This window comes from Rutilus rutilus, assembly GCF_951802725.1.
Source record: "Rutilus rutilus genome assembly, chromosome: 10".
Lineage (NCBI taxonomy): Eukaryota > Metazoa > Chordata > Actinopteri > Cypriniformes > Leuciscidae > Rutilus > Rutilus rutilus.
Genome location: NC_140215.1, coordinates 38,274,032 through 38,300,570, shown reverse-complemented (window position 1 = coordinate 38,300,570; position 26,539 = coordinate 38,274,032). Strand labels below are relative to the sequence as shown.

At 39.9% G+C, this 26,539-nt stretch overlaps 1 protein-coding gene across 4 annotated transcripts in view; it reads right to left on the bottom strand.

Annotated features, from left to right (window-relative positions):
• dip2a (disco-interacting protein 2 homolog A) overlaps positions 1–26,539 on the bottom strand; it is a gene marked incomplete at its 3' end in the record, with an annotated part of 170,686 nt that overhangs the window by 908 nt on the left and 143,239 nt on the right. For 3 of the 4 annotated variants that reach the window (XM_084422195.1, XM_084422196.1, XM_084422197.1), the window contains 22 exons: positions 25,427–25,546; positions 25,138–25,252; positions 24,789–24,928; positions 23,801–23,937; positions 20,478–20,558; positions 20,276–20,403; positions 19,858–19,972; positions 19,156–19,363; positions 17,864–17,964; positions 16,056–16,136; positions 15,152–15,275; positions 14,938–15,059; positions 13,177–13,288; positions 12,575–12,684; positions 12,332–12,462; positions 10,298–10,466; positions 9,175–9,345; positions 5,242–5,303; positions 4,797–4,854; positions 1,406–1,480; positions 1,090–1,264; positions 758–881 (listed from right to left, as the gene is read on the bottom strand). In XM_084422195.1, coding sequence (XP_084278321.1) covers positions 758–881; positions 1,090–1,264; positions 1,406–1,480; positions 4,797–4,854; positions 5,242–5,303; positions 9,175–9,345; positions 10,298–10,466; positions 12,332–12,462; positions 12,575–12,684; positions 13,177–13,288; positions 14,938–15,059; positions 15,152–15,275; positions 16,056–16,136; positions 17,864–17,964; positions 19,156–19,363; positions 19,858–19,972; positions 20,276–20,403; positions 20,478–20,558; positions 23,801–23,937; positions 24,789–24,928; positions 25,138–25,252; positions 25,427–25,546 — 2,659 coding nt within the window. Of the gene's footprint in view, positions 1–757; positions 882–1,089; positions 1,265–1,405; positions 1,481–4,796; positions 4,855–5,241; positions 5,304–9,174; positions 9,346–10,297; positions 10,467–12,331; positions 12,463–12,574; positions 12,685–13,176; positions 13,289–14,937; positions 15,060–15,151; positions 15,276–16,055; positions 16,137–17,863; positions 17,965–19,155; positions 19,364–19,857; positions 19,973–20,271; positions 20,404–20,477; positions 20,559–23,800; positions 23,938–24,788; positions 24,929–25,137; positions 25,253–25,426; positions 25,547–26,539 lie in introns of those variants that run through there. The other variant, XM_084422198.1, reaches the window with a different exon arrangement.

The window sequence follows — 26,539 nt, the reverse complement described above, 5'->3', positions numbered from 1 at the left end:
CATAGCATCTGTTTTGTAATATGAGTATAATAGGTAATAGGTATTGTAATATGAGTTATTCTGTGGTAACACAAATACTGTAGATCCATGTTTCTTATATTTTCTTTAACTCAAAACTTCCTTTAATAATGCAATTTTGATTCTAAGGAAAAGTAACTTGTCTGAACAATGTTTTGATATTTTTGCAAGTCAAAGATACTGATAACCCTGTAAAGCAAGGGTTCTCAACTCTGGCCCTCGAGATCCAATGTCCTGCAGAGTTCAGCTCCAACCCTAATCAAACACCTGAACAAGCGAATCAAGGTCTTCAGGATTACTAGAAAGCTGCATTTTGGTGCTGATGAACCACGGGCTGAAGGTGGACGTTTGTACAATTAAACTAAAAGACTTTTACTTGCTAAATAAGTCTTAACTATCATTCAGACGACAAAAGGCATGTACAGTAGTAGATTGTGTGTGAGAGGTCTTTCAACCTGTTTTTGATCACGTTGATAATTTTATAGGCCTTAGAAATGTGTCTATCAGATACAGTAGGCTTTACAGAACTAAGAATAGTATTTTTAAGCTAGTGTCATGGATGACCTGAAAATTTTAAAAATTAAAAAAGAATGTTCTAATGTAATAAAACTCTGTATTACAGTTAAAGATATAAGATTAAAACAATCTGCTGTAATATTATTACTGTTACATAAAAGGTTGATCCATTAAAACCCAATTCTATGAGGTACAAGGAAAACATTTAAAAAATATTGCTTACCACTCTGCAATGCTCTTGTGTGATCTTATTACAGACGTTTCAATATCAATGGGATGGTAACGCATTCCCCGCAGCTCTAGAGTCTCATCCAGAGATCCAACCACATACAAGGCATCGTGTCTCTCTGGAATAATATGCAAAACATCATTTATTTATTGGTCGACACAAGCAAAAATGAATTAAAACTAAACAGAAAATGTAGCTATTAAATTTGTCAGGGTGTACAGCGAATCAGCTTTTTATTGAGAATAATTTAAAATAGAAAAGTCATCTCAGAAATATCCTGAAAAGGGACACTAGTGTGTTTGGTTTTCATCTCATGTATACAGTACCTCCACTGGCATCTGTGAGTTCTGTACGCCGCAGGAAGCCGAGGTATCCGGTGCGAGCCCAGACCGTCTGCGTGTCACCGAAGCTCAGTCTGGTGCTAAAGTGGTCCGCGTGCAACGCCTCTTCGCCATAAACCGTATAGTATCCTGTGGCATTATGGGGGCTGCTCACCCAGATCTGTTTTTTTTTAATACAGTCGCATCAACTCACCACACATTACAATACATAATACAGAGACATTTTGACAGGCTCTTCTTGTAACATGCCACATGTGGTTCTCTGCATTTTATAACACTTGCTGCCATATTTGAAACTCACTTCTCCCAGATGAGAATCTCCTAGAGGTCCTTTGGTCTCTGTGTTGGCGATTATAACCTTCACCCCGGGCAGAATCTGTGTGTGTTGAGAAATATAAGAAGTTTATATAGTATATAAAATATGTAACACTTTATTTCAATTGTCCACTTTAGACATTCTACTGACAATAATTAACTTTGCAACTACATGTCAACTTATACTAACCCTAATTCTAACCCCTAACCCTAAAGAGAAGAAGGGCTGAGAATGGCATCCTGGTAGGCTCTGTGGCACCCGGATGAGCCAGGCTGGGTAGCATTAGAAGACCTTGCTACGACAAAGCCCAGGGGAGAGAGAGACGTCAGTTGCTCCAGGGAGAGATCCGTGCAGAGGCAGAAGAGGAACGATGGAGTAGGACTATGTAGGCTATGTGTAAGCAGGGAGCTTGGACTAATTGGGACAGTTCAGTGGCCCACAAGATCACCCGGGCAGAGCTTTGGAAGTCAGATCTAGCTAGACTCACGTTTCTGATCCAGTCAATCTATAGTGTCCTTCCAAGTCCATCTAATTTGTATTGCTGGGGTCTAGCCAACACCCCGCATGCCCACTGAGCCTGAGAAGAGGTTCCCTGGAGCACATCTTGAGCTGCTGCCCGAAAGCATTGGGAGAGGGGAGGTACAGATGGTACCATGAACAGGTGCTGAAAACAGTTGCTGATACCATCTGCACTGGAATTAATCAGAGTCAATATCAGCACAGAACAAGGCACAACATATTATGTCTTAATATCTGACTGTTCTAAGCAAGTGGTTGTGTTGGAACTCACTGTCCTCTGGGAAGACTGGATGGAGGAGGCCCATGAGCGTAAAAGGGGGAAATATCTCGAGGTGGTTAGAGGGATGTAGGAGACATGGTTGGAAGGCCCATTGAGGTTGGCTGGAGGGGCTTTGCAGTCATTACATCGGGCATTCGGTGTCACGAATTCTGATAGGGAGGACCCAGATGCAGAATAATCGAGAGGTGTTATTTATTGACAACAAAGTAACAGCACAAGATAGGTGAGGTAGGAACACAGTCCAAACAATAGGGCAGGGCACACAACTGGAGAACAGGTAGGTCGAGGGCACCCAACTAGAGAACAGGTAGGTCGAGGGCACACAACTGGAGAACAGGTTTGTCAAGGGCACACAACTGGAGAACAGGTAGGTCGAGGGCACCCAACTAGAGAACAGGTTGGTCGATGGCACACAACTGGAGGACAGGTAGGTCAAGGGAACCCAACTGGAGAACAGGTAGGTCGAGGGCACACAACTGGAGAACATGTTGGTCAAGGGCACCCAACTGGAGGATAGGTAAGTCGAGGGCACACAACTGGAGAACAGGTAGGTCGAGGGCACACAACTGGAGAACAGGTTGGTCGAGGGCACACAACTGGAGAACAGGTTGGTCGAGGGCACACAACTGGAGAACAGGTAAGTCGAGGGCACACAACTGGAGAACAGGTTGGTCGAGGGCACACAACTGGAGAACAGGTAGGTCAAGGGCACACAACTGGAGAACAGGTAGGTCAAGGGCACACAACTGGAGAACAGGTTGGTCAAGGGCACACAACTGGAGAACAGGTTGGTCAAGGGCACACAACTGGAGAACAGGTAGGTTAAGGGCACACAACTGGAGAACAGGTTGGTCAAGGGCACACAACTGGAGAACAGGTTGGTCAAGGGCACACAACTGGAGAACAGGTTGGTCGAGGGCACATGAAGACTAAAATTTACCGTTTAATGTTATGTATTTGTATTATTTTTCTTTATTCATAATTTCATAATGTATTTTGTCAAGCCAGAGTTGTATCTGTGTTCAGTGCATGAGAGACTATACATAGAATGGGTGCATGTGAAGATCATGTCACATGAGACAGCTGTTTGAGCTATATTTTGTAGAGGGTGTGTACAATGTAACATGTTTGCAACTGATGCAGATGTAAGCAACAAAGATATGTTCTTAATATGGAAGTGAATTGTGCCATATGTTCTATGACATATACGTTCCATTTTTAAAGCTTAAGCAACATACTTTGTTACCTTAAAAGGAAGCTGCTCTGTAATGTATATAAGCTCTATCTTACTGTACCACCTCAGAGAAACAGAGAAACAAAGGCAGAGGCATGAGAAACAAAGGCATGAGGCAGAGGCATGAGAAACAGAGAAACAATGGTATAAGCTTAGAGAAACTTAATGGCAGAGAAACATAAAGCCAGAGAAACCATTTACATCTAGCATGATGGGATGAGAAGATAAAGAAATGGGGAACAGAGAAATCTGGAATGAAGACCTCTCATGTAGCCTTATGTTCTTATATGCCTGTTTCTCTCTGTCTGACACATGATACATAATAAATTGAGATCTCTTGGCAAAAGTAACTGGTGTAGCTTCCGTGATTCAACCATAATTGGGAAACCATGATTTTTAAATCTACAGCACACAACTGGAGAACAGGTAGGTTAAGGGCACACAACTGGAGAACAGGTTGGTCGAGGGCACACAACTTGAGAACAGGTTGGTCGAGGGCACACAACTGGAGAACAGGTAGGTCGAGGGCACCCAACTGGAGAACAGGTAGGTCAAGGGCACACAACTGGAGAACAGGTTGGTCGAGGGCACACAACTGGAGAACAGGTAGGTCGAGGGCACCCAACTTAAGAACAGGTAGGTCAAGGGCACACAACTGGAGAACAGGTTGGTCGAGGGAACTCAACTTAAGAACAGGTAGGTCGAGGGCACCCAACTTAAGAACAAGTAGGTCGAGGGCACCCAACTGGAGAACAGGTAGGTCGAGGGCACCCAACTGGAGAACAGGTAGGTCGAGGGAACCCAACTTAAGAACAGGTAGGTCGAGGGCACCCAACTTAAGAACAAGTAGGTCGAGGGCACCCAACTGGAGAACAGGTAGGTCGGGATGAGAGAGCAAAGATGTGACGGCCAAAGATTTTTGACATGTAGTTACAAGGTTACTCATAGTTAGTAAAATGTCTAAAGTGGACTGTCGAAATAAAGTGCCAAAAAAATAAAATCTTATTTTTTCAAATAAATATGAAGCAGCACAACTATTTTCGACATTGATAATAACCAGAAATGTTTCTTGAGCAGCAAATCAGCATATTAGAATGATTTCTGAAGGATCATGTGACAAATTCAGCTTTGATCACAGGAATAAATTACAGTTTATATTACATTTTACAATATATTCAAATAGAAAACATACATTTATATTATTGTTTTTACAATATGTTCTATCAAATAAATGAGAATAAAATACTTTTTTCAAAAACATAAAAAACAGTAATTATTTCAAACTGTTAGTTTATATATTTATTGATAACATACTATATATACAGAATATTCTGTATTCTCACCTTCCCAGATTCCATCAGTGGCAGACTGTGTGGTGAGCCTCTCTCGACTAATCGCACTCTGAGCAATGTAAAAAAAAAAGAGACAGAGATCAATAATAATTACAGATTTCTGTAATTACATCTATAATGAGACTGCTGACCTTCCCTTACCTCTTAACCCACCCTTAAACTGACCCATACCACCAAACCTGTCCTAACCTCACCTGTATCCACCTCAATATCAGATCAAGTGTTTTACAATACAACATTAACACAAGAAGAACATTTAACCTAACACTAACATAGTAGTTAAAGACACCTAATATAAAGTGGGAACAACTTTTCAAATTAAGAGTCTAATTTTAATCAGACATATTAACATATTAGTTAATAACTAACTGCACATTATATATAGTTGGCACTGGTATATAAGCATCAGGAAAAGCAGAAGTGTGTGTTGTAGCACCTGTCATGCCGCAGGGCCCTCATGTCTAGATATACTGTGGTGGGGTCCGGCCCAGAGGTGCCCTAGAAACAAACAATAGCACTATCACTGCAAGCATGTAATATAGTAAAGTGTGTCATTTTTCATCTGCTTTTCTTAATATGCAGAGACAACTATAATCCTCTGGCATGTTAAACTAGTGGCTCTGTGGCACTATCAAGGCAAGCTCTGTTTGTTTGACCAGTTCCACACAGAAACACGGGCTTAACCAATGGTGTGAGTTTCTGATTAGGCTAAGCTCTGATGCTTAGGGCAACCTGTTTGAAAACAGTCAATATATTTTGAGCAAAATGTAGAAATTACACACTTTACCTTCATAACATATGTAAGAAACAGAGAGAAGTTTGACATCATTTTTTTTAAAGGGATAGTAATTTACCAGAAAAAGTCAAGTCTGTCATCATTTCAGGCCTGTTCGCGCTAAAGATGATAATTATAACTATAAAGATTTAATAATTGTTCTAATTCTATGAGAATAGAGAATTCCACACAACAACTATAAAGATAAGGACACAGAAGAATTATATAGTTTGAGTAGTCTCAGAACGATTTTTTAGAGCCGATTAACGACAAAAACATTGCACTGCAAAAAATAAAAATGCTTTTTATTCCAAAAATCCTAAAGTCTTCAAATTCTTAAATCAAGATGCATTTACTAGATGAATAAAATGACATAAGATACTGTGTCTTGTTTTCTGGAAGAAAAAAAAACTAAATTAAGTGAAATTTTGCTTAAAAAAAGAAAAATGATCTGCCAATATGGTAAGAAAAATAATCTTAACTCAAACAGAAACAAGATTATTTTTTTCTCACTCCACTGGCAGATCATTTTGCTTGTTTTAGGCAAAAACTCATATAATTTTGATTAACAAGAAACAAGAAATATCTTGTCATTTTACTACTTTCGTAAATGCATCTTGATTTAAGAATTTTTAGATATTTGGACTGGAAACAAGACAAAAACACTGAGTGTGGCAGCCAATTAGCCAAGCAGAATTCACCCAAATTTTAAGAGCTTGAGCATTTAAAGTGGAACTGTGTGTGCGCTGGTGGTGTGGACGCTGATATAGTTAAAATGTTTGGTTTGAACAAGCCTTTACTTGCCATCATGTCATTCCTAACCTTTGACTTTTCTTCACGAATGCTGGTAACCAAACGGTTCGGTTTGCATTGACCTCCATTGTAAGGACAAAAAAAATATGGAAGTCAATGGCCACTGAAACGGTTTGGTTACCAACATTCTTCAAAATATCTTCTATTATTTTCCACAGGCCATACAGGTTTGGAACCACATGAGGATAAATGATTACAGAAATGTCACTTTTGGGGGGACTATCACTTTAAATATATATATTTAATCATACTCTTATAGGATGGAATGGTTACAATGGTCAGCGTCATGAATAACCACTGCACTGCAAACACAGCTCCTATAAAAGCATCTACTCTATAAGCACAGCTACAAGCATTGCTTTGGCAAAGCCTACAGTAGATATACATTAAGTGCAGGGCCAAGCACAAAAGCTGTGAAGAGGCAGCGCAGGCGTATGAATACATCTGTCACTGATAGTGTATAAAGAGGTGTGTCCCAATATATATACAGTATATATATATATATATATATATACACACACACACACACACATAAACATATATATACACACTCACCTAAAGGATTATTAGGAACACCATACTAATACTGTGTTTGACCCCCTTTCGCCTTCAGAACTGCCTTAATTCTACGTGGCATTAATTCAACAAGGTGCTGAAAGCATTCTTTAGAAATGTTGGCCCATATTGATAGGATAGCATCTTGCAGTTGATGGAGATTTGTGGGATGCACATCCAGGGCACGAAGCTCCCGTTCCACCACATCCCAAAGATGCTCTATTGGGTTGAGATCTGGTGACTGTGGGGGCCATTTTAGTACAGTGAACTCATTGTCATGTTCAAGAAACCAATTTGAAATGATTTGCGCTTTGTGACATGGTGCATTATCCTGCTGGAAGTAGCCATCAGAGGATGGGTACATGGTGGTCATAAAGGGATGGGCATGGTCAGAAACAATGCTCAGGTAGGCCATGGCATTTAAACGATGCCCAATTGGCACTAAGGGGCCTAAAGTGTGCCAAGAAAACATCCCCCACACCATTACACCACCACCACCAGCCTGCACAGTGGTAACAAGGCATGATGGATCCATGTTCTCATTCTGTTTACGCCAAATTCTGACTCTACCATCTGAATGTCTCAACAGAAATCAAGACTCATCAGACCAGGCAACATTTTTCCAGTCTTCAACGGTCCAATTTTGGTGAGCTCGTGCAAATTGTAGCCTCTTTTTCCTATTTGTAGTGGAGATGAGTGGTACCCGGTGGGGTCTTCTGCTGTTGTAGCCATCCGCCTCAAGGTTGTGCGTGTTGTGGCTTCACAAATGCTTTGCTGCATACCTCGGTTGTAACGAGTGGTTATTTCAGTCAAAGTTGCTCTTCTATCAGCTTGAATCAGTCGGCCCATTCTCCTCTGACCTCTAGCATCAACAAGGCATTTTCGCCCACAGGACTGCCGCATACTGGATGTTTTTCCCTTTTCACACCATTCTTTGTAAACCCTAGAAATGGTTGTGCGTGAAAATCCCAGTAACTGAGCAGATTGTGAAATACTCAGACCGGCCCGTCTGGCACCAACAACCATGCCACGCTCAAAATTGCTTAAATCACCTTTCTTTCCCATTCTGACATTCAGTTTGGAGTTCAGGAGATTGTCTTGACCAGGACCACACCCCTAAATGCATTGAAGCAACTGCCATGTGATTGGTTGATTAGATAATTGCATTAATGAGAAATTGAACAGGTGTTCCTAATAATCCTTTAGGTGAGTGTATATATATATATATATATATATATAAATATATAATGACCAAAATAATGCCTATTAATATTATTAATACTTAATAGATATTAATCTGGTCACATTAAAGTCATATTTCAGAAAAAAATAAAATAAATGTAAAAAGTAAATAAAATAAAATAAAATAACTTAATATTTATATTTAAATCTACTTAATTTTCTGAAATAAAACATGGCAACAGTGCTGGCACAAATAATGTATATAATAAAAAGTAATCCCAAAGTATTAGGTACTCAGACTTTGGAAGCAAAGCATTATGTCATGCACATGAGCATTTACACACACACACACACACGAGAAACAGAGCTTTTCAAGCGTCCTGAAGCCCCTGCTAGCACCCGTGCGCTCCCCCTCGGGGTCACAGTACACACACACACACACACACACACACACGAGAAGCAGAGCTTTTCAAGCGTCCTGAAGCCCCTGCTAGCACCCGTGCGCTCCCCCTCGGGGTCACAGTACCTGCTCTGCCAGCTTGCCCAGCCTGTTGGGCTACGACGAGAGCGCATGGGGCAGCAGACAGACACAGGCGCACATTTAATACACAAACAGATACATATACTGTACATACAGTTACAGACAGGTAACCAGGCCAGTCAAACAGAGCATTTAAAAACAGTAACAACAGATAAAGGCCTATTCACACCAAGAGCGATGCCACAGCTTTACAAATCATTTTTTTAAGGCAAAACTATTTACACCACGCATAACTTTGGAGAAATTGAGGATTTCCAGACAAAAGTGCAAATTTAAGTTTTGTGATCCACGCATAGCTAAAACGTAGTGGATGTGTTACCACCATCTATCGCTCAACATCTATCTCAGAGTATAATGGACACAAGACCCAAAGAGAGTTCAGTAATAATCGCTTTGTTGCAGGGCAAACTTTTTCACACTCGGTGTGAACAGGCCTTTTAAACGCACACCTACATAAAGACAGGGTTTCTACCAACATAAAGACAGGTGAAGCGGTCCCTCACCTGAAGACAGATGGCCACATTGACCCTGCAGCCGAAGGTGGTGCTGACGGCCCGGGTCGAGAGCCCCAGGTCTTTGAAGATCTTGGAGAAGGTCTGAGTAAGTGCGATGCGAGGACGTTCCTCGGCCACCACCATACAGGTCCGCACACACGACAGATTCACGTTCCGTAACTGATGGAACAAATCACACACACGGACAACATGATTTATGGCCTTTAACTAATGCCAGTCAAACTACTGTAAGCTAAACGGGAGGTCCTACAATATGTTGATACACAGATTGAAATACAGTCCAAGAAAAAGGAAAAACAGAACCTGGATATTTTTTTTTATAATAAAGTAAAAGTATTATATTAATAATTTTGGTAAAAATAATAACCATTAATATTTATTTATTCAATTTATTAAATCTGACGGCACTGAAATACATCCTTTTTTAATGTTTTTGACAGAAGTCTCTTCTGCTCACCAAGGCTGCATTTATTTGATCAAAATACAGTAAAAACAGTGAAATGTTGTTTTCTATGTGAATATATAGTAAAATGTAATTTGCAACACAAATCACAAAAATGCAATCACTGTGATCAAAGCTGAATGTTCAGCATCGTTACTCCAGTCTTCAGTGTCACATGATCCTCCAGAAATCACTCTAATATGAGGATTTGATGATCAAGAAACATTTATGATTATTATCAGTGTTGAAAACAGTTGTGCTGCTTCATATTTCTGTGGAAACTATGATGCATTTTATTTTTCAAGATTCTTTGATGAATAGAAAGTTCAAAAGAACAGCTTTGGAAAATAATAATTTGTAACATTATAAATGTCTTTACTGTCACTTTTGATCAAGTTAATGCATCCTTGCTGAAAAAAAGCACTGATTTCTTTCAAAACAAAAATGTAATGTCATAATATAATACGACTGTGTCACATTATGTAGACTAAAGGTGCAGTCACACTATATGTGTGATATCAGTCGGCACGATGAATTGGCATGACCAACTTGAACATGAGTGAAATCTGCATGGGGATTCACGTGAAAAGGACTGGATTCGTCCACGAATTTTGTCCGAACACCAGTAAATGTGACGGCACCTGAAGAGTGTGTAAGTGTAAGACTGACCCGCAGAGCTTCAGTCTGAGAGCCCAGGCCTTTGGTGCACATCTCCATCACCGAATACGAACAGAAGGTCACTCGTGCTTTATACTGGCTGACCGCAGAGAGCCACAGAGACGCATTGGTCTCCAGCTCCAGAGGAGGGACCAGAATAGACTGATGGCCTGAGTACACACTGCAAACACACACATTTACATTACATTAAAGGGACAGTTCACCCAGAAATTAAAATTAGCCCATGATTTACTCTCCCTCAAGTCATCCTAGGTGTATATGACTTTCTTCTTTCAGATGAATACAATCAGAGTTATATTAAAAAATGTCCTAGCTCTTCCATATAATGGCAGTGAATGGCTGTTTATGTTTTTAAGTCCATAAAAGTGCATCCATTCATCATAAAAGTGCATCCATTCATCATAAAAGTGCATCTATCCATCATAAAAGTGCATCTATCCATCATAAAAGTGCATCCATCCATGATAAAAGTGCATCCATCCATCATAAAAGTGCATCCATCCATCATAAAAGTGCATCTATCCATCATAAAAGTGCATCCATTCATCATAAAAGTGCATCTATCCATCATAAAAGTGCATCCATCCATCATAAAAGTGCATCCATTCATCATAAAAGTGCATCCATCCATGATAAAAGTGCATCTATCCATGATAAAAGTGCATCTATCCATCATAAAAGTGCATCTATCCATCATAAAAGTGCAAAAAGTGCATCTATCCATGATAAAAGTGCATCTATCCATGATAAAAGTGCCTCTATCCATCATAAAAGTGCATCCATTCATCATAAAAGTGCATCCATCCATGATAAAAGTGCATCTATCCATCATAAAAGTGCATCCATTCATCATAAAAGTGCAAAAAGTGCATCTATCCATGATAAAAGTGCATCCATTCATCATAAAAGTGCATCCATCCATCCATGATAAAAGTGCATCTATCCATCATAAAAGTGCATCTATCATCATAAAAGTGCAAAAAGTGCATCCATCCATGATAAAAGTGCATCCATTCATCATAAAAGTGCATCCATCCATGATAAAAGTGCATCTATCCATGATAAAAGTGCATCTATCCATCATAAAAGTGCAAAAAGTGCATCTATCCATGATAAAAGTGCCTCTATCCATCATAAAAAGTGCATCTATCCATGATAAAAGTGCATCTATCCATGATAAAAGTGCCTCTATCCATCATAAAAGTGCATCCATCCATCATAAAAGTGCATCCATCCATGATAAAAGTGCATCTATCCATGATAAAAGTGCATCTATCCATCATAAAAGTGCATCCATTCATCATAAAAGTGCATCTATCCATCATAAAAGTGCAAAAAGTGCATCTATCCATCATAAAAGTGCCTCTATCCATCATAAAAGTGCATCCATTCATCATAAAAGTGCATCCATCCATGATAAAAGTGCATCTATCCATCATAAAAGTGCATCCATTCATCATAAAAGTGCATCTATCATCATAAAAGTGCAAAAAGTGCATCCATCCATCATAAAAGTGCATCCATTCATCATAAAAGTGCATCCATCCATGATAAAAGTGCATCTATCCATGATAAAAGTGCATCTATCCATCATAAAAGTGCAAAAAGTGCATCTATCCATGATAAAAGTGCCTCTATCCATCATAAAAGTGCATCCATCCATCATAAAAGTGCATCTATCCATCATAAAAGTGCAAAAAGTGCATCTATCCATCATAAAAGTGCATCTATCCATCATAAAAGTGCAGGATGGGTGCACTTTTATGATGAATGGATGCACTTTAATGATGGATAGATGCACTTTTATGGACTTCAAAACAGAAACAGCCATTCACTGCCACTATAAAGCTTGGAAGAGCCAGGACATTTGTTCATATAATCTGATTGTATTCGTCTGAAAGAAGAATGTCACCTAGGATGACTTGAGGGTGAGTAAATCATAATTTTCATTTTTGGGTGAACTGTCCCTTTCCCCATGATTTAACTGGCCTCCCTGCCGAAGCAAGCGTGACGTTCGTCTCTCACCTGCAGAGACACCAGAGGGCGAAGCCCAGGCCACAGTAGGGGTCCAGGCAGATGGCGATCTGGCGGGACGGGTACAGCTCACACTGCAGCTTTATAGAGCGACACAAGGCACTGGTGGCAGCATGGGACATCTGAGACAAACACATGCTGTTAGAAGTGCCAATCCCACATTTTCAGATGAAAGTGTTAATGTCCCGTGGATGATGATGATGATGATGATGATGACGGGTTAGACAGATTCACCTTGACCCCAGCCAGGATTCCTGTGGTCGACACACTGAAGTCCAGGTAGGCGAGCATCTCTGGGGTGGGGGGTTTGTAGATCTGAGGAATCCTCTTTCTCGGGAGATCATCTGAAATGGAACCAATGAACCTAATTTAAAGAAGAGCTTTTATGCTTTTTTACTTTCTGTAGTGTGTAGTGTTGCTGTTTGATCATGAAAAAGCTCTGAGTTCTTCTCTATATCATCAGTGTCAGTGTTTCTGAACTCCTGAAACGCCTCCATTGTAGTCTTGAGTTTCTTCCGGGAACGAACACGTCACAACATTCCTCATTATAATAATTCATGCACAGAATAAAGGGGCGGGGCCTGGTTGAGTTAGTTAGTAGTGTGTTAAACTGGCGGTTATGGTAAGGGTGGGGACATTTCCCAAACACACTCTCGACCAATCACAACACAATGATCCAGCCGACCAATCAGAGCACAGTGTGCTTTTCAGAAGGAGGGGCTTCATAGAGACAGGAACTAATACTTTGTAAAAAGGCATAATATGGGCTCTTTAATATTTCTTTTACATACAATGGGAACTATACAATAGTACTATGGTGTAAGAGATGTCTTTACCTGTGTCCAGTATCAGCGGCCACGCTTTAACGTCCACAGCAGCCGCTGCCTCTTTGGATTTCAGTAGTTTCATTATTGCTTGTGTTGTCAGAATACATACAGACTTACTGACCTGTCAATCATATGCAATGAGAGAGTACAGTTACAGTCACAAGAGAGAGATCAACGATCAGATCAGTAGCTAAACGACAATATAATACTTATTAGTCATATTAAGACTTCATAAATATTTATCTACTGTGGTCCCAAAAAAGTATATGGACATTAGAAATTTTGCTAGAAAAAGCTGGACCACGTCATTAAATAAAATGCAAAAATGGATTATTGAAAAGCAAAGTTCTGGCATCATTTGTTTGCAGAATCACTTGATATGTATTTCATTCAATAAAATGATTTTAAAATAAAATGACTACGAGTAAGGTTCAATTTGTTACATTAGGTGTATTTTCAAGCATTTATTAATCTAGGTTAGTGTTCATTTATAAATATACTATTGTTCATTATTAATTCATGTTTATTCACGAGACATTAATATTAATTCATTCATACAACTTAAAAATGTTAAATATATATATACACATTTTATTATCTTTGTAGATAATCTAGAATCATATTATCTAGATTCAAATGAATAATAGATTTAAACCAATTAAATAAATGTAAATTTATTGAAAATAAGTAAAAACACATTTAAAAAAATGAATAAATAATAATAGTAAATGAATAAATGCTGTAAAAGAAAAATGTTTTATATTATATCTAGAATTGTATATACATTTAGAATTATATTGTTTATATGAATCTAGATTCAAATAAATAATACATTTAAACCAATTAAATAAATTAAAAATAATTGAAATAAGTAAAAAATAGATACAAAAATGAAAAAATAATAAAAGTAAATTAATAAATGCTGAAAAATATTTTTTTTTATATTATATCTAGAATTGTATATAAATCTAGAATTATATTATGTTTATAGTAATCTAGATTCAAATAAATAATACATTTAAAACCAATTAAATAAATAAAAAAAAATTGAAAATAAGTAAAAAATAAATAAATAAATGAATAAATAATAATAATTAATTAATTAATCCTGTAAAAAAAATGTGATACTTGATGAATTAAATAATATGAACTAAATATGAACTTTATCAGACACATTAAAGACTGTGCTGGTCACAAGGGGGAGCCGGTGTTTCTGTTCATCATCAATGCAACAATATGATTTGTGGATAGTGACAAAATGTGCTGTGATTAATTCACCCAAAATTAAATTTACTGTGTGATCGTGTTTATTGTGTTATCAGAGTTTTAGCATCAGTACTACATTAAACTACTATATATAATGCTGAATATAATGTATAATAATGTAATGGGGGAATATGTGTGTGTCCTGATAATGCCAGATGTCTGATGTTACCAGTAAAAAGTGGCCTATATTATTTTAAATATATCTAGTCAGTGTCAGAGTGCAAGCATATTCATCTGCAATAATTCTGCATTTTCAGCTTCAGAATCATGAATATGTTTATTCTGGTGTCTCTATTGTCCTGTTCATTGGGTTTCAGCACCGAGTCCAAGCCTATTCATTTACACACACAATGTCATACCAAATTTAGCATTTTTTGTTAACCTTTTACCATATATCTTGGAGTATCACAATAACATGGCATGGTGAGTTGAGTATGGTGATCTGTACTGAATGGTGACATGAGGCTATGGTTACACCGCTAGTAAACTCAGAGCTCCGGTTACCTCGACGATCATCTTGACGGTGGGCAGGGTTGTGGTCAGGTTCTGTGGGTGCGGAGGCCTGACGGTGACGGGAACGCAGCCGGCGTACAGGCACCCGTAGAAAGTGGCGATCAGATCAATCCCTGCAGAGCAGAGGACAGAGGAGTGAAGACCTGAGAGAGGACAGGCCTTTATCAGACCACAGAATATGAGTGTGTGTGTGTGTGTCTCTCACCAGGAGGATAAACCAGTGCCACATGATCTCCAGTGTTCAGCCGGCCTCGTTCCATCAGCGATATCGCCACTCGCTCCGCACGCTTGTGCAGCTGAACACACGACGCTGTGTTGGCCACCGTGCCCTGAACACACACACACACACACACACACACAGCGACATATCAGTGGCTACGTTTACATGCACAACTTTGAATGAATTCATTCCGATATATGAATCTGAATGTAGTGTTTACATGAACGCTAATCATGTGATCGGGTTGAACAGAGTTTCGGTTCTCAGTCCGATCAAGAGTTTACATGTTCCCTTGATTGGATTAGAAAAGGAATAAACCTCCTCTTTCAATCCCATCCAAATTTCGTTCGATCTCGTTCAATCCCATCCAATCGCATCGATTAACGCGTTTACATGAAGGCTTGAGCCGTCAATCCCATTACTAACGGATTATTTGGTTGCATGTAAACGGTGAGTAATATACTCAGAGACATTAGAGAGAGAGAGAGAGAGAGAGAGAGAGAGAGAGAGAGAGAGAGAGAGAGAGAGAGAGAGAGAGAGAGAGAGAGAGAGAGAGAGAGAGAAAACTAAAGTCAGAATCATTCTCATCTTGTCTGAATGTTGGTACAAATGTACAAAGGTGTTGTTGTTTTTTTTATATATATATATTTTTTTTTATATAAATGTATTCATGCATTTGTTTACTGATTGATTGATTGATTTATTGAATTTAGTGATTATTTGTGTATGTAATGTCCATTTATGTAATGGCCAATGCTTTGGCAATACTGTAAAAGTCATGCCAATAAAGCTCATTTGAATTTGAATTTGAGAGAGAGATATTAGAGAGAGAGAGAGAGAGAGAGAGAGAGAGAGAGAGAGAGAGAGAGAGAGAGAGAGAGAGAGATACCTTGGCGTTGAGCAGCAGAAACAGAGGGTGATCTGGAGTGGCCTGAGCTCTCCACTGCAGGACGTCCTGCAGATACAGAAACTACAACACAACACACATTATACACACTCCCTTCTGTTGTAGTGTACTTCACATCTCAAAACTACATTATACTTGCAGATAATACTGCATATCAATGAGTGCTCTTCCAGGACATTAACAAGTACACTTTAGAATAATGTCAAGTCAAAAGTTTCACTTTAAAGTACATTTTCAATCATTATGTAATAATCGTTTGTCACGGTTTAAGGAAGTACATTTATTTTGATGTGTTGAGTAACAACCTAAAGAACATTATTTAATATTACATTTAACATTAATACAGTAGACAACATTTGAAGTGGATCAAAAAAAGTTAATCAAACTTGTCCTAGGACAAGAACGGGTATGTTGACTACTGCATATTAAATGCACTAATCATTGTGTAATTGCAAATGTATTTAAATACATGACACTCAAGTTTCAATAGCAAAAACATTAAAGTATATTTTAGTTGCTTGTCAGTGCATTCAGCAGTACAGTAATGTGTCCGGTCAGATTAGGTCATATTAGTTGATGCATGAACTAACAGTGAGCAATGCATGTTATTAATCTTTGTTAATGTTAGTGTATAATACTACTTTTCTCTTTGTTGTTCATGTTACTTCAGGTTAGTGACATTATATTAACAGATACAACTTTTTAGATTTTAATAATGTATTTATAAATCTTGAATTCAGCATTAACTTAGATTAATAAATGCTTTAAAAGTATTGTTCATTGTTAGTTCATATTAACTTATGTAGTTAACTAATGTACTAACTAATATGATCATAATTATGAAATTACCTATAAAGATGTTCTTAACTGGGACACACAAGCACTCTAAACTTCAACTAATTGCATTTAAAATACATGTAAACTTATTTATTTTTTGTTGTTTATTTCATTTAAGTGTCTGAAAACATTACATCCAGTTCACACTTAAACCTCTGGTGCTGCTCGGTCAATTTTGGCCGAAAAATATAACGTTTTGTTTTATTTACAACTTTTTACTTCATCAGAATGAAAGAAAGGTTCTGGCACTTGCTGTGTGAACACACACACACACACACACACAAAATCATGGACATGATTCTCAAAGGTTGAAAGTTAAAAAGTCGCACTTCTATTGTTCGCGGTCTAAAATGAATTTCATTTGGTACTGCGGCTAAAATTAAATCTGACTGAGAGATCATTTTTTGAGATATCAACTTCAAATATGAAACATAACTTGTTTAGATTTCTGAGTTCGACCCCCCCCCCCCCCCCCCCCCACAGTTTTAGAATAAAACGTGTTTTGGAAAATATATATTTTATGTAAAAGTTGAAAATATTATTGTTGTGCATTTTTCATAACAATACATTTATAACTTTTTTCAAGTTCACTTTTTAAACTTTTTATACTTCAGCAATAATCTGCCAAGTGTCGTCTTTAAAAAGAGACAAAACTGAAGTCTGTGATCCAAAACATTCAAGATTTATGATCGTTTAATTTGGAAATTAAATTTTCAGGTCTATGCTGAAAAAGTGAATAAATGGATTATAACTACTGTATAAATATAATTTAGTACCATAAAATCCCATAAAAAAAAAATAGTACATTAATTTAATTGAAATAATAAAAATCGCGACTCGCGAACAGCACCAGAGGGTTCAGGATATTTTAAAGCATATTTTCCCACAATAAGTACTGTTTTTAAAGTGCTTCTGTTTCCCTCAGTGGTTCTGGAGGTTGAAATGTCCTTTACCTGATCATGGTCTTCCAGCTGTGACACATCTCTCCCACACGCCTGTGCAATTCTCTTTCCTGCCACCAGGTTTCCGACTATCATGGAGGCAGGACCCACCTCTGCAACAGAGAGCGCAGGTTAGGCTGTCAAAATGGCTGAAAAGCTACATTTGAATTTCTTTCTTAAATATTAGCAAAATTCGAATTATATTTGAATTCTAAAGGCAATACTTAATGTTAGAGGATTAAAGTGCTGTATTATCTCCTATGTCCTCAAGAGGACGCATGCGAGCGCAATAAGCACATATAAACCACATCAAGCATCGCATCTTTTATTGAAATGAAATGACATTCACTTTTTAAAGTGCATTAACTTTAGAAACATTTGTTCTTCAATAAAATATAATGTCCTTAAAGTGCGTGCAAGGAGAATTAGGTGACAATAGTGCATAAAACTGATTACAAATTATGGATTATATTACAAATGAAAGATGACTGATAATCTAGGATAAATAAACATTTAATTGCTTATTTTATGACGACATCGTCACAGTGCATCAGTGACCTGAGAAAACACACTTCAACACACAGCGTAATGAACTACATGAACACACATTCAGAAACACTCCACTTCTCCTCACTACATCTTCATCTTCATCATCATCATCAAAACACCAGATGCTCAGCTTGATCTGAGCGAGTGCGGAGCGCTTTCTGTTGACAGTGTTTCCAGCTGATGAAAACACACACACACACACACACACACACACACACACACACACACACACACACACACACACACACACACACACACACACACACACACACACACACACACACACACACACACACACACACACACACACACACTCAGCTCTGACTGATGTGCAGGTTTGGTCAAGTGTGTCGTTGCTCGATTTTTGCCTCCAACTGAGTTTGTACCTTTGTATCAACTGAGTCAGTATTTTCACATTAGCAACGCAGCCACACCGCTGAACTGGATAAGCTAACAAAAACACACCGCTTCCGTTACGCCTTCACACAACAACATTTCGAATGTGCAGGGGTTTTTTAATTCGAAGAATATTCAAAAATCAAATTTTTATTTGACAGCCCTACAGCAGGTCATGTGACGTGTGAGATGCAGCACAGCGGACAGGACACACACACACTCACACTCACCTGTGCCGGGCTGCTTCTGGCGGGGCTTGGGCAGGTTGGTGACGCAGGTGTGAGGGCACATGAGCACGTTGCAGGGGTGTAGGGCCCTCACACACTCACACACACACACACACTCACACACACACTCACCTGTGCCGGGCTGCTTCTGGCGGGGCTTGGGCAGGTTGGTGACGCAGGTGTGAGGGCACATGAGCACGTTGCAGGGGTGCAGGGCTCCCTCCAGGAACCTCTGCTTGCTCTCGGAGATGTGGATGCCGCCCAGAGGAGCTTTGGGGAGTGTGTTGGCGGGAACCAGAGCCAGACAGTACACACCCACCTGATGGATGCTGTCGATGGCCTGAGAGGGACACGCAGAACACAGATGAGTGTGTGTGTTGTTTTGCAGACACTACAAGTGAACACTTTGTACAAACCTACCCGGTCTTTATTATCATGACTGAAATAACATAATGTGTGTGTGTGTGTATATGTGTATCCTAGTGTCTGCCCAGTTCCGGCCCACATCTGGTACACATGGATTCCACACGGACAGATGTAGGCCGGATCTGGGCCGACACTATGTTGCTGTCTGGGATATGTGTGTGTGTGTGTGTGTGTGTGTGTGTGTGTGTATGTATGGGTGTGAGTGTGTGTGTGTCTAGTGTGTGTATCTGTGGTATGTGTGTGTGTATGTGTTTGTGTGTATATGTGTATCCTAGTGTCTGCCCAGATCCGGCCCACATCTGGTACACATGGATTCCACACGGACAGATGTAGGCCGGATCTGGGCAGACACTATGTTGCTGTCTGGGATATGTGTGTATATATATGTGTGTGTGTGTGTGTGTTCACCTGCAGCACTCGGCTCATCCACTGGAAGCTGTCCTCCTCTGAAGCGTCCGGTCTCTGCTCTGCCACCACAACAATGCGTTCGTCGTGCAGCACCGAAACAGAGAACACTGCAATCCTGCCAGAACACAGAGTCACACTTCAGCCGGAGCAGAGGCACGTGTTCATCTCAACTCAAGAGGAAATCAGCTCTCTAATCTCTAACTTTAGCCACAGATTTACACATATCCTGCTATCCAAAAACACACCATGAGGGAAAAACATATACAAGCACATAGTATCGGGAGACCCTTGGATATGCTTGTATATGTTTTTCCCCTTATCGTGTGTTTTTGGATAGCAGGATATGGTTTGGTTGGTTGGTTTCAGAAAACATTGCTTTGCTGAATATCAGGTCAAAGGTTACAGGCAGTGCATTCACCTTCCTCTGTACACAAACTTCATGGGCTCGACGGCCAGCGCTGTGGCCACCACATCATCTGCGTTGTGTCTCCGGCCGCTCACCACCATCAGCCCGTCCAGCTTTCCCACCACGAACACCAGATTATCCTGCAACACCACACACACATGAGCTCTGCGTGCCGGTTTACCAGACATGTAAGAGTTCTGTTATCTGAACGCACCGGGCCGATGAAGCCCAGGAGAGACGTGCGCGTGAAGGGCCGGTCACTGATGGGAGATCCTGATGATGTCACGGGAATGGTCTGGAAGAGAGCAGAACAACAACAAGTCCATGTAAGTCTTCTTCACCTTTTATTTCACAATAAAAGTCATAAACTGTGAACACTGACTCTTAATGTTGCTTTTTTATAGTTTTAATACAGCACACAATAATATAACTGATGTGTTTTGTTGTTGGGAAAATGCTTATGATGTTTAAGCAGTCTTTCTAGATTCACTTAGGAGATTTATAGGCTTGAGTAACAGTAAGACTTCAGTCGTAAATGAACGTTTTTAATTAGTGAACGATTCAATGACTCACTCATGAAGGTATTAGTTCACTTCAGAATGAATATTTCCTGATAATTTGTGGTTAAAAAGTATTTAAATGTTTATTTGTTTTATAAAATGACCAATCGTTTCACTAGATAAGACTCTTATTCCTCGGCCTCGGATCGTGTCGAGACTTTGAAGCTGCACTGAAACTCACATCTGAACCTTCGACCCGTTGGACCCCATTGAAGTCACTATATGGAGAAACATCTGGGAATGTTTTCCTCAAAAACTAATTTTCTTTTTGACCGAAGAAAGAAAGACATGAACATCTTGGATGATGTGGGGGAGAGTAAATGATCAGGAAATTTTAATTCTGAAGTGAACTCCTCCTTTAGTGTAACTTACAGAAAGGGCCACTGAATGAATCAGATTTAGGGTGCTTTCACACCTGCCTCATTTAGTTCAGTTGATCCGCACTAGAGTTCGTTTTCCCCATTGGTGCGGTTCGTTTGGGCCGGTGTGAATACGGCAATCGCACTCGGGTGCGCACCAAAAGCGGACCAAACAAGCGTACCGAGACCTCCTGGAAGAGGTGGTCTCGGTACGCTTTGAAACGAACTCAGGAGCGGTTCATTTGTGGTGAGAACGTGATCCGACCTCGAACAGAACCAACTGCCAAAGAACTGTGCATTTTTGGACTAAACCAGCTGCGCTGTGCATTATATGATGAGGAGAAATGTTTGTTGACAGTTTGCAGCTCGCGGACAAACTTGGAGTTGTGAGGAGATGCGGAGCCTGATGGAAATGATTAACATTATTCTCGAGCCGCATCTTCGCTTCATTCTCAAATATTATTGTTTGTGTAGACAAACTATATAATAAAATATGACCAGGGATACATTCAGCCCACGCCGTCGTCTCTCCATAGTAAACAGCGGCGTGTTGTCTGCCGGATTTTCCACCTCTTTGTTTACTTCGGGGAGTTCAGTTAAAATTTTCCCGCACGTTAATTCTGACCAAGCGGCACCCTCCCTGTCTCTCTCTTGAAACCAACATGGAAGTGAATTAAACAGCAATTCATCGACTGGCCGCTTGAGGCTGACTGCAAAAGTGAGTCAAATCTGCATCTCCCCCATGTTGAAATGTCCAACTTTACAGCAGAAAAAAACACGTTTACAGCCTGGAGCAAAAAGTGGCTTTGGTCTATACAGCTAACTTTGCCCTTCATGACAACTGTGAGGGGGGGTGAATATTTTTACAACTCATCCGTTTTAATTATATTAAGCCTTAAGTCATTAGTCATCATTAGCCGTTTGTCTGCTGTCTGTTAGCCGTCACATTACCTCAGTTCATTGTCTGACGGTAAAAATACATTTGGGAATGAAGCGCTGCCAAGATGGCGACGGTCGGCCACGCCCACTATAGGCTTCAAAAACGGTCTTCAGAAACCTACGGGTGACGTCACGGACACTACGTCCATATTTTTTTACAGTCTATGATTCTGACCAATCGAAGTGCAGTTATGGAAATGCGTTCAAGACACATCTGGCCAACGAGTGATGTGGATGTTGTCACGTGACTGCATTTTGGTTCGTTTTATCAACTCATAAACTGATTCGGACGAGAGCGATCAGTGTGGTGTGAAAAGGAAACAAAACGCCTGAAAAATGCTACAAAGTATCATTTTTTGCCCTCGGCCCAGACCAAATGAACCGAACTACAGATGTGAAAGCACCCTGAATCTTTGTGACAGATTTGACAGTCACTGAAGTTAACCAAAATCCCAACCATGTTTAATGGAAATAAAACTGAAATTGCGTTGTGTCTTCAGTGCCATTATCAAATGGTGAAGGCTGCGATTGAATGAAATAAATAAATGCGGCGCATGTTTCAGAGTGAAGCGTGGCGCTGTGTTCTTTTACACGCTTTTACACACTCATGATCCGGTGTTTCAGCGTCACGCTTCACAGTAAATCCTCGGCTTGAGTCAGTCATCTTCACATCCTCGTAATGAGAAGCTCTTTTAAAGGGATAGCTGTGGAATATTTAATCAGTTAAAATGTATGAGACTGAAAGAAATAGAATTTATTGATGATAAATATACAAACCTGGTTGTGTGATTAAAATAAATTTAGTTTATTAGAACTATTACAGAAATATTACACTTTTGTGCCCTTTTATTAGTTTGTTTTAAACTGTGCAAACCAAATCCATGGACATTTTGTATGTATTTCAAATACATAAATCTTAAATATAGGCCTTAATATTTGAGTTTAATCTTACAGTTGTACTGTAAAATCATCATCATTATTATTATTACTTCATTATATTTTTCTTAAATACTCAGTTTGTTATTTTACAGTGAAATACTACTACTATTACTACTACTAATAATAATAATTAAGTCATATTGATACATAATTTATCCAAATTGCGCAGCCCTACAAACAAGCACGGCAAACCCTTCACAGGGAGTTTGATTGACAGGCGATTTGACCAATCATAATCCGCCATCCGCCGAATCCGCCATTTTGTCCGACAAAGCAGTCAGGAGAGTTAGTAAATTAACGTCGGTGGACTTGAACTTGAGAAACGGTGTGTATTGACGTTTTTCCACAGTTGAAACAACATTCCTTCTGATGTTCATTCATGTTTATTTGATGCTAAGGAAGAGATGATCGCTTTAACTGAGGCTCTACAGCTATCTGTCAGACACAAAACGGTATTTATTGTTTAAATTTCGTTAAAAAATGACCAAAATGTAAAGTTGAGACTGTTTCATATGAAAAGTAAGCTGGTCTGTCCTGTGTGTCAGTGTGTTGTCAGTGTCCTCTCTGCTCCGCGATGTAGTTTAGCAACAGTAACTAAAGGGGGCGGGTCTTTGCGAACAGTTAATTGTCTTTTTTTTCTTTCCCAAATCGTTCAGCCCTAACTAAGTTACCATTACTGATTGAACATTGTTAAGGCCAACACTAGATGTTTAGAGACCCCTGGAGCCTCAAACACTCACCTCAAAGACATTCTTGGTCATTCCTGGCAGACCATAGTAAGAGATCCCCGTACTGCTGGAGCTCACACAGATCTCTCCCACCTCATCCATCCGACACAGGTACGGCGTTCCCTCCAGCCGGATCACACACACCAGCGCTGAACACACACACATACACACACACACAGCAGTCAGAGGAGATTCAAAACAGGAGAGTGTTAAACATAAAGAGACTCAATCCTCTACATCCATCCACTCAAAGCTCCATCACTCTATTCAACTCTATCTCTCAGTCTATGGATCAGTGGCTACGCTTACATGCAACCAAATAATCCGTTAGTAATGGGATCGACGGCTCAAGCCTTCATATACACACCTTAATCGATCCGACTGAGCTCGAAACGAATGACATTTCGATGGGATTGAAAGAGGAGGTTTATTCCTTTTCTAATCCGATCGAGGGAACATGTAAACACTTGATCGGACTGAGAACCGACACTGAGAGGACTGCGCATGTGCAGTGATGTAGAGAGAGCGTAATGACGAATGAGGAACGAGCTGTTGTTCCTATAAACGAGTGTCTCGTCAGTCTATAATCCTCCTTTCCCTGCGTGTGTGAAGTGGAGCAGGACAACGGCCCAGCAGCCCCTGTTTCAGACTCTCCTCCACAGATCAATATAAGCATATGCTCATATGCTCATTTACTCCAAATTATGACCAGAAATGGATAAATATTAAATCTGCTGTTTAAAACCAATAAAGAACTGATGTATGAGAATAGTTATTATGAGCAGACGGTGGGAAACGCTGTGTATTCCTGCAGTTTGCGCATGTCAAAGATATATCCCGATTTGGAGCTTGTGACATATACACACACACACATCAACCCGATCACATGATTAGCATTCATGTAAACACTACATTCAGATCCATCAATCGGAATGAATTGAGTCCGACTGAAGCAGAAGTTGTGCATGTACACACAGTCAGTGAGAGTCAAGAGTCGCACCTCCAGGCATGACCTGTCCGACATCTTGCACAGTGAGAACGGAGAGCTTCTCCTCGGTGTCGACCCGGATCACCCCGTAACTCAGACCGCTCATGGACAGCACCGCTTTACCCGGAGGAGGAACGCCCATCTCCGGAGGCCTACACACACATACACATATGGCGTTTGGGGTTTTGTTATACACACCTGAGCATTCTGACATATGCAAATTCAAATAGCTATATTCATTTCTGACTCTGATAACTGGACTGCATTATATAGTAAAAAAAAAAAAAGGGTTGTGGTAATGTGTTGTGTATCAGCTGTAGTGTGTTGTTGTTGTGTATCAGCTGTAATGTGGCCAGTGTACCTGCGGATGGCGACGGTCATGGCCTCGGAGGAGCTCGCACACGGGCAGATCGCCTCGGGACGCAGTCCTCGGGCCTGGAAGACGTTCAGGAAGGCGTCGCAAGACGAAATAGACCCTGCATTTTGACACACACAGTGAAGTTAGCCGACCCGCGACACACACAGTGAAGTTAGCACACAGTGAAGTTAGCCGGCGCAGCGACACACACAGTGAAGTTAGCACACAGTGAAGTTAGCCGACCCGGCGACACACATGAGTTTCACTAAGAGGAGGACAAGCGTTCACTCACAGGGATTGGCTCCGTCAGCCACGATGAGCATGCGGAGGGAGCTGAGGCTGATGTCTCTCTGATCCCGCTGGGCTAAGAGGGACCAGTGCATGTCCCGGGACTTCACCACTGCTACACGCGCTGGGAGAAGAGTGAACACAGACTAACATTAGAGGTTCTGCTCATGGATGCTGACTGGACAGAAATATAAGCTGTAATAACCGCTGTGGAGAGAAATAGGTGTTTACTGTCTGGATACGGTGTTATACCAACTGGTAAACTTAAAAGTACATGTGCAAAATCCACAGCAATCATCAACCACAGTTTTCATCAAATCTAAATTTCTCCTCGTAAGAATGTTATAAATTTGCAGTGGAAATTTCACATACACCTTTTTCTGTAGTTACATCATTACACCAGTAGATGGCAACAGTGAGTCTGTGTAAATATTGTGTATGAATCCCCATGATTCAGATAATCTGAAGATATGTACAGTACTGTCCGAAACTTCGAGGTCGGTAAGAGTTGTTCATGTTTCGTATGCGTATTGCGTTTACAGTCAAACCTAAATGTATTCAGACACCTTCAACATTTCTCACATCATCACTATAGTTTAGAAAAAGGTGCTAATATGAGCAGAACTCAGAGTTATGAACTCAGCTGATGTTTGACTGGTTTTGTCCGTCTTCTGTTAGACTGTCTCTCAGAGGAATGATGTTGAATATCTGTCAGCTGTTAAATTTAACTACACTATTAGATAATACCAGTTTAGCTCAACCAGTGACCCAGCAATGCTTCATTCTGTTCAGTGTGTGTGTGTGAAAAGAGCATTAGTGATTAAAGAAAACACACTTCAGCAAAACATGATCAGCTCAAAGTGTCCGAATCATTTCTGGTCCACAATGTTTATAAGTGTCACTGGCAGTCAGTGTGTGAAGAATGTGTGTGTATAATACGTCACAGTTTACTTTATTTTACTCTCCTCACTTACACACATGAACTATAGTGTCCTGATCACACTAGGACAACAAATATATCAAAACTTATATCTGGTGTCTGAATCATTTGTGGTTTCAAAAATACACTAAAAAAAGTAATAGTGTGTTTTCTATGCTAAATGCTAATTTTCTATGT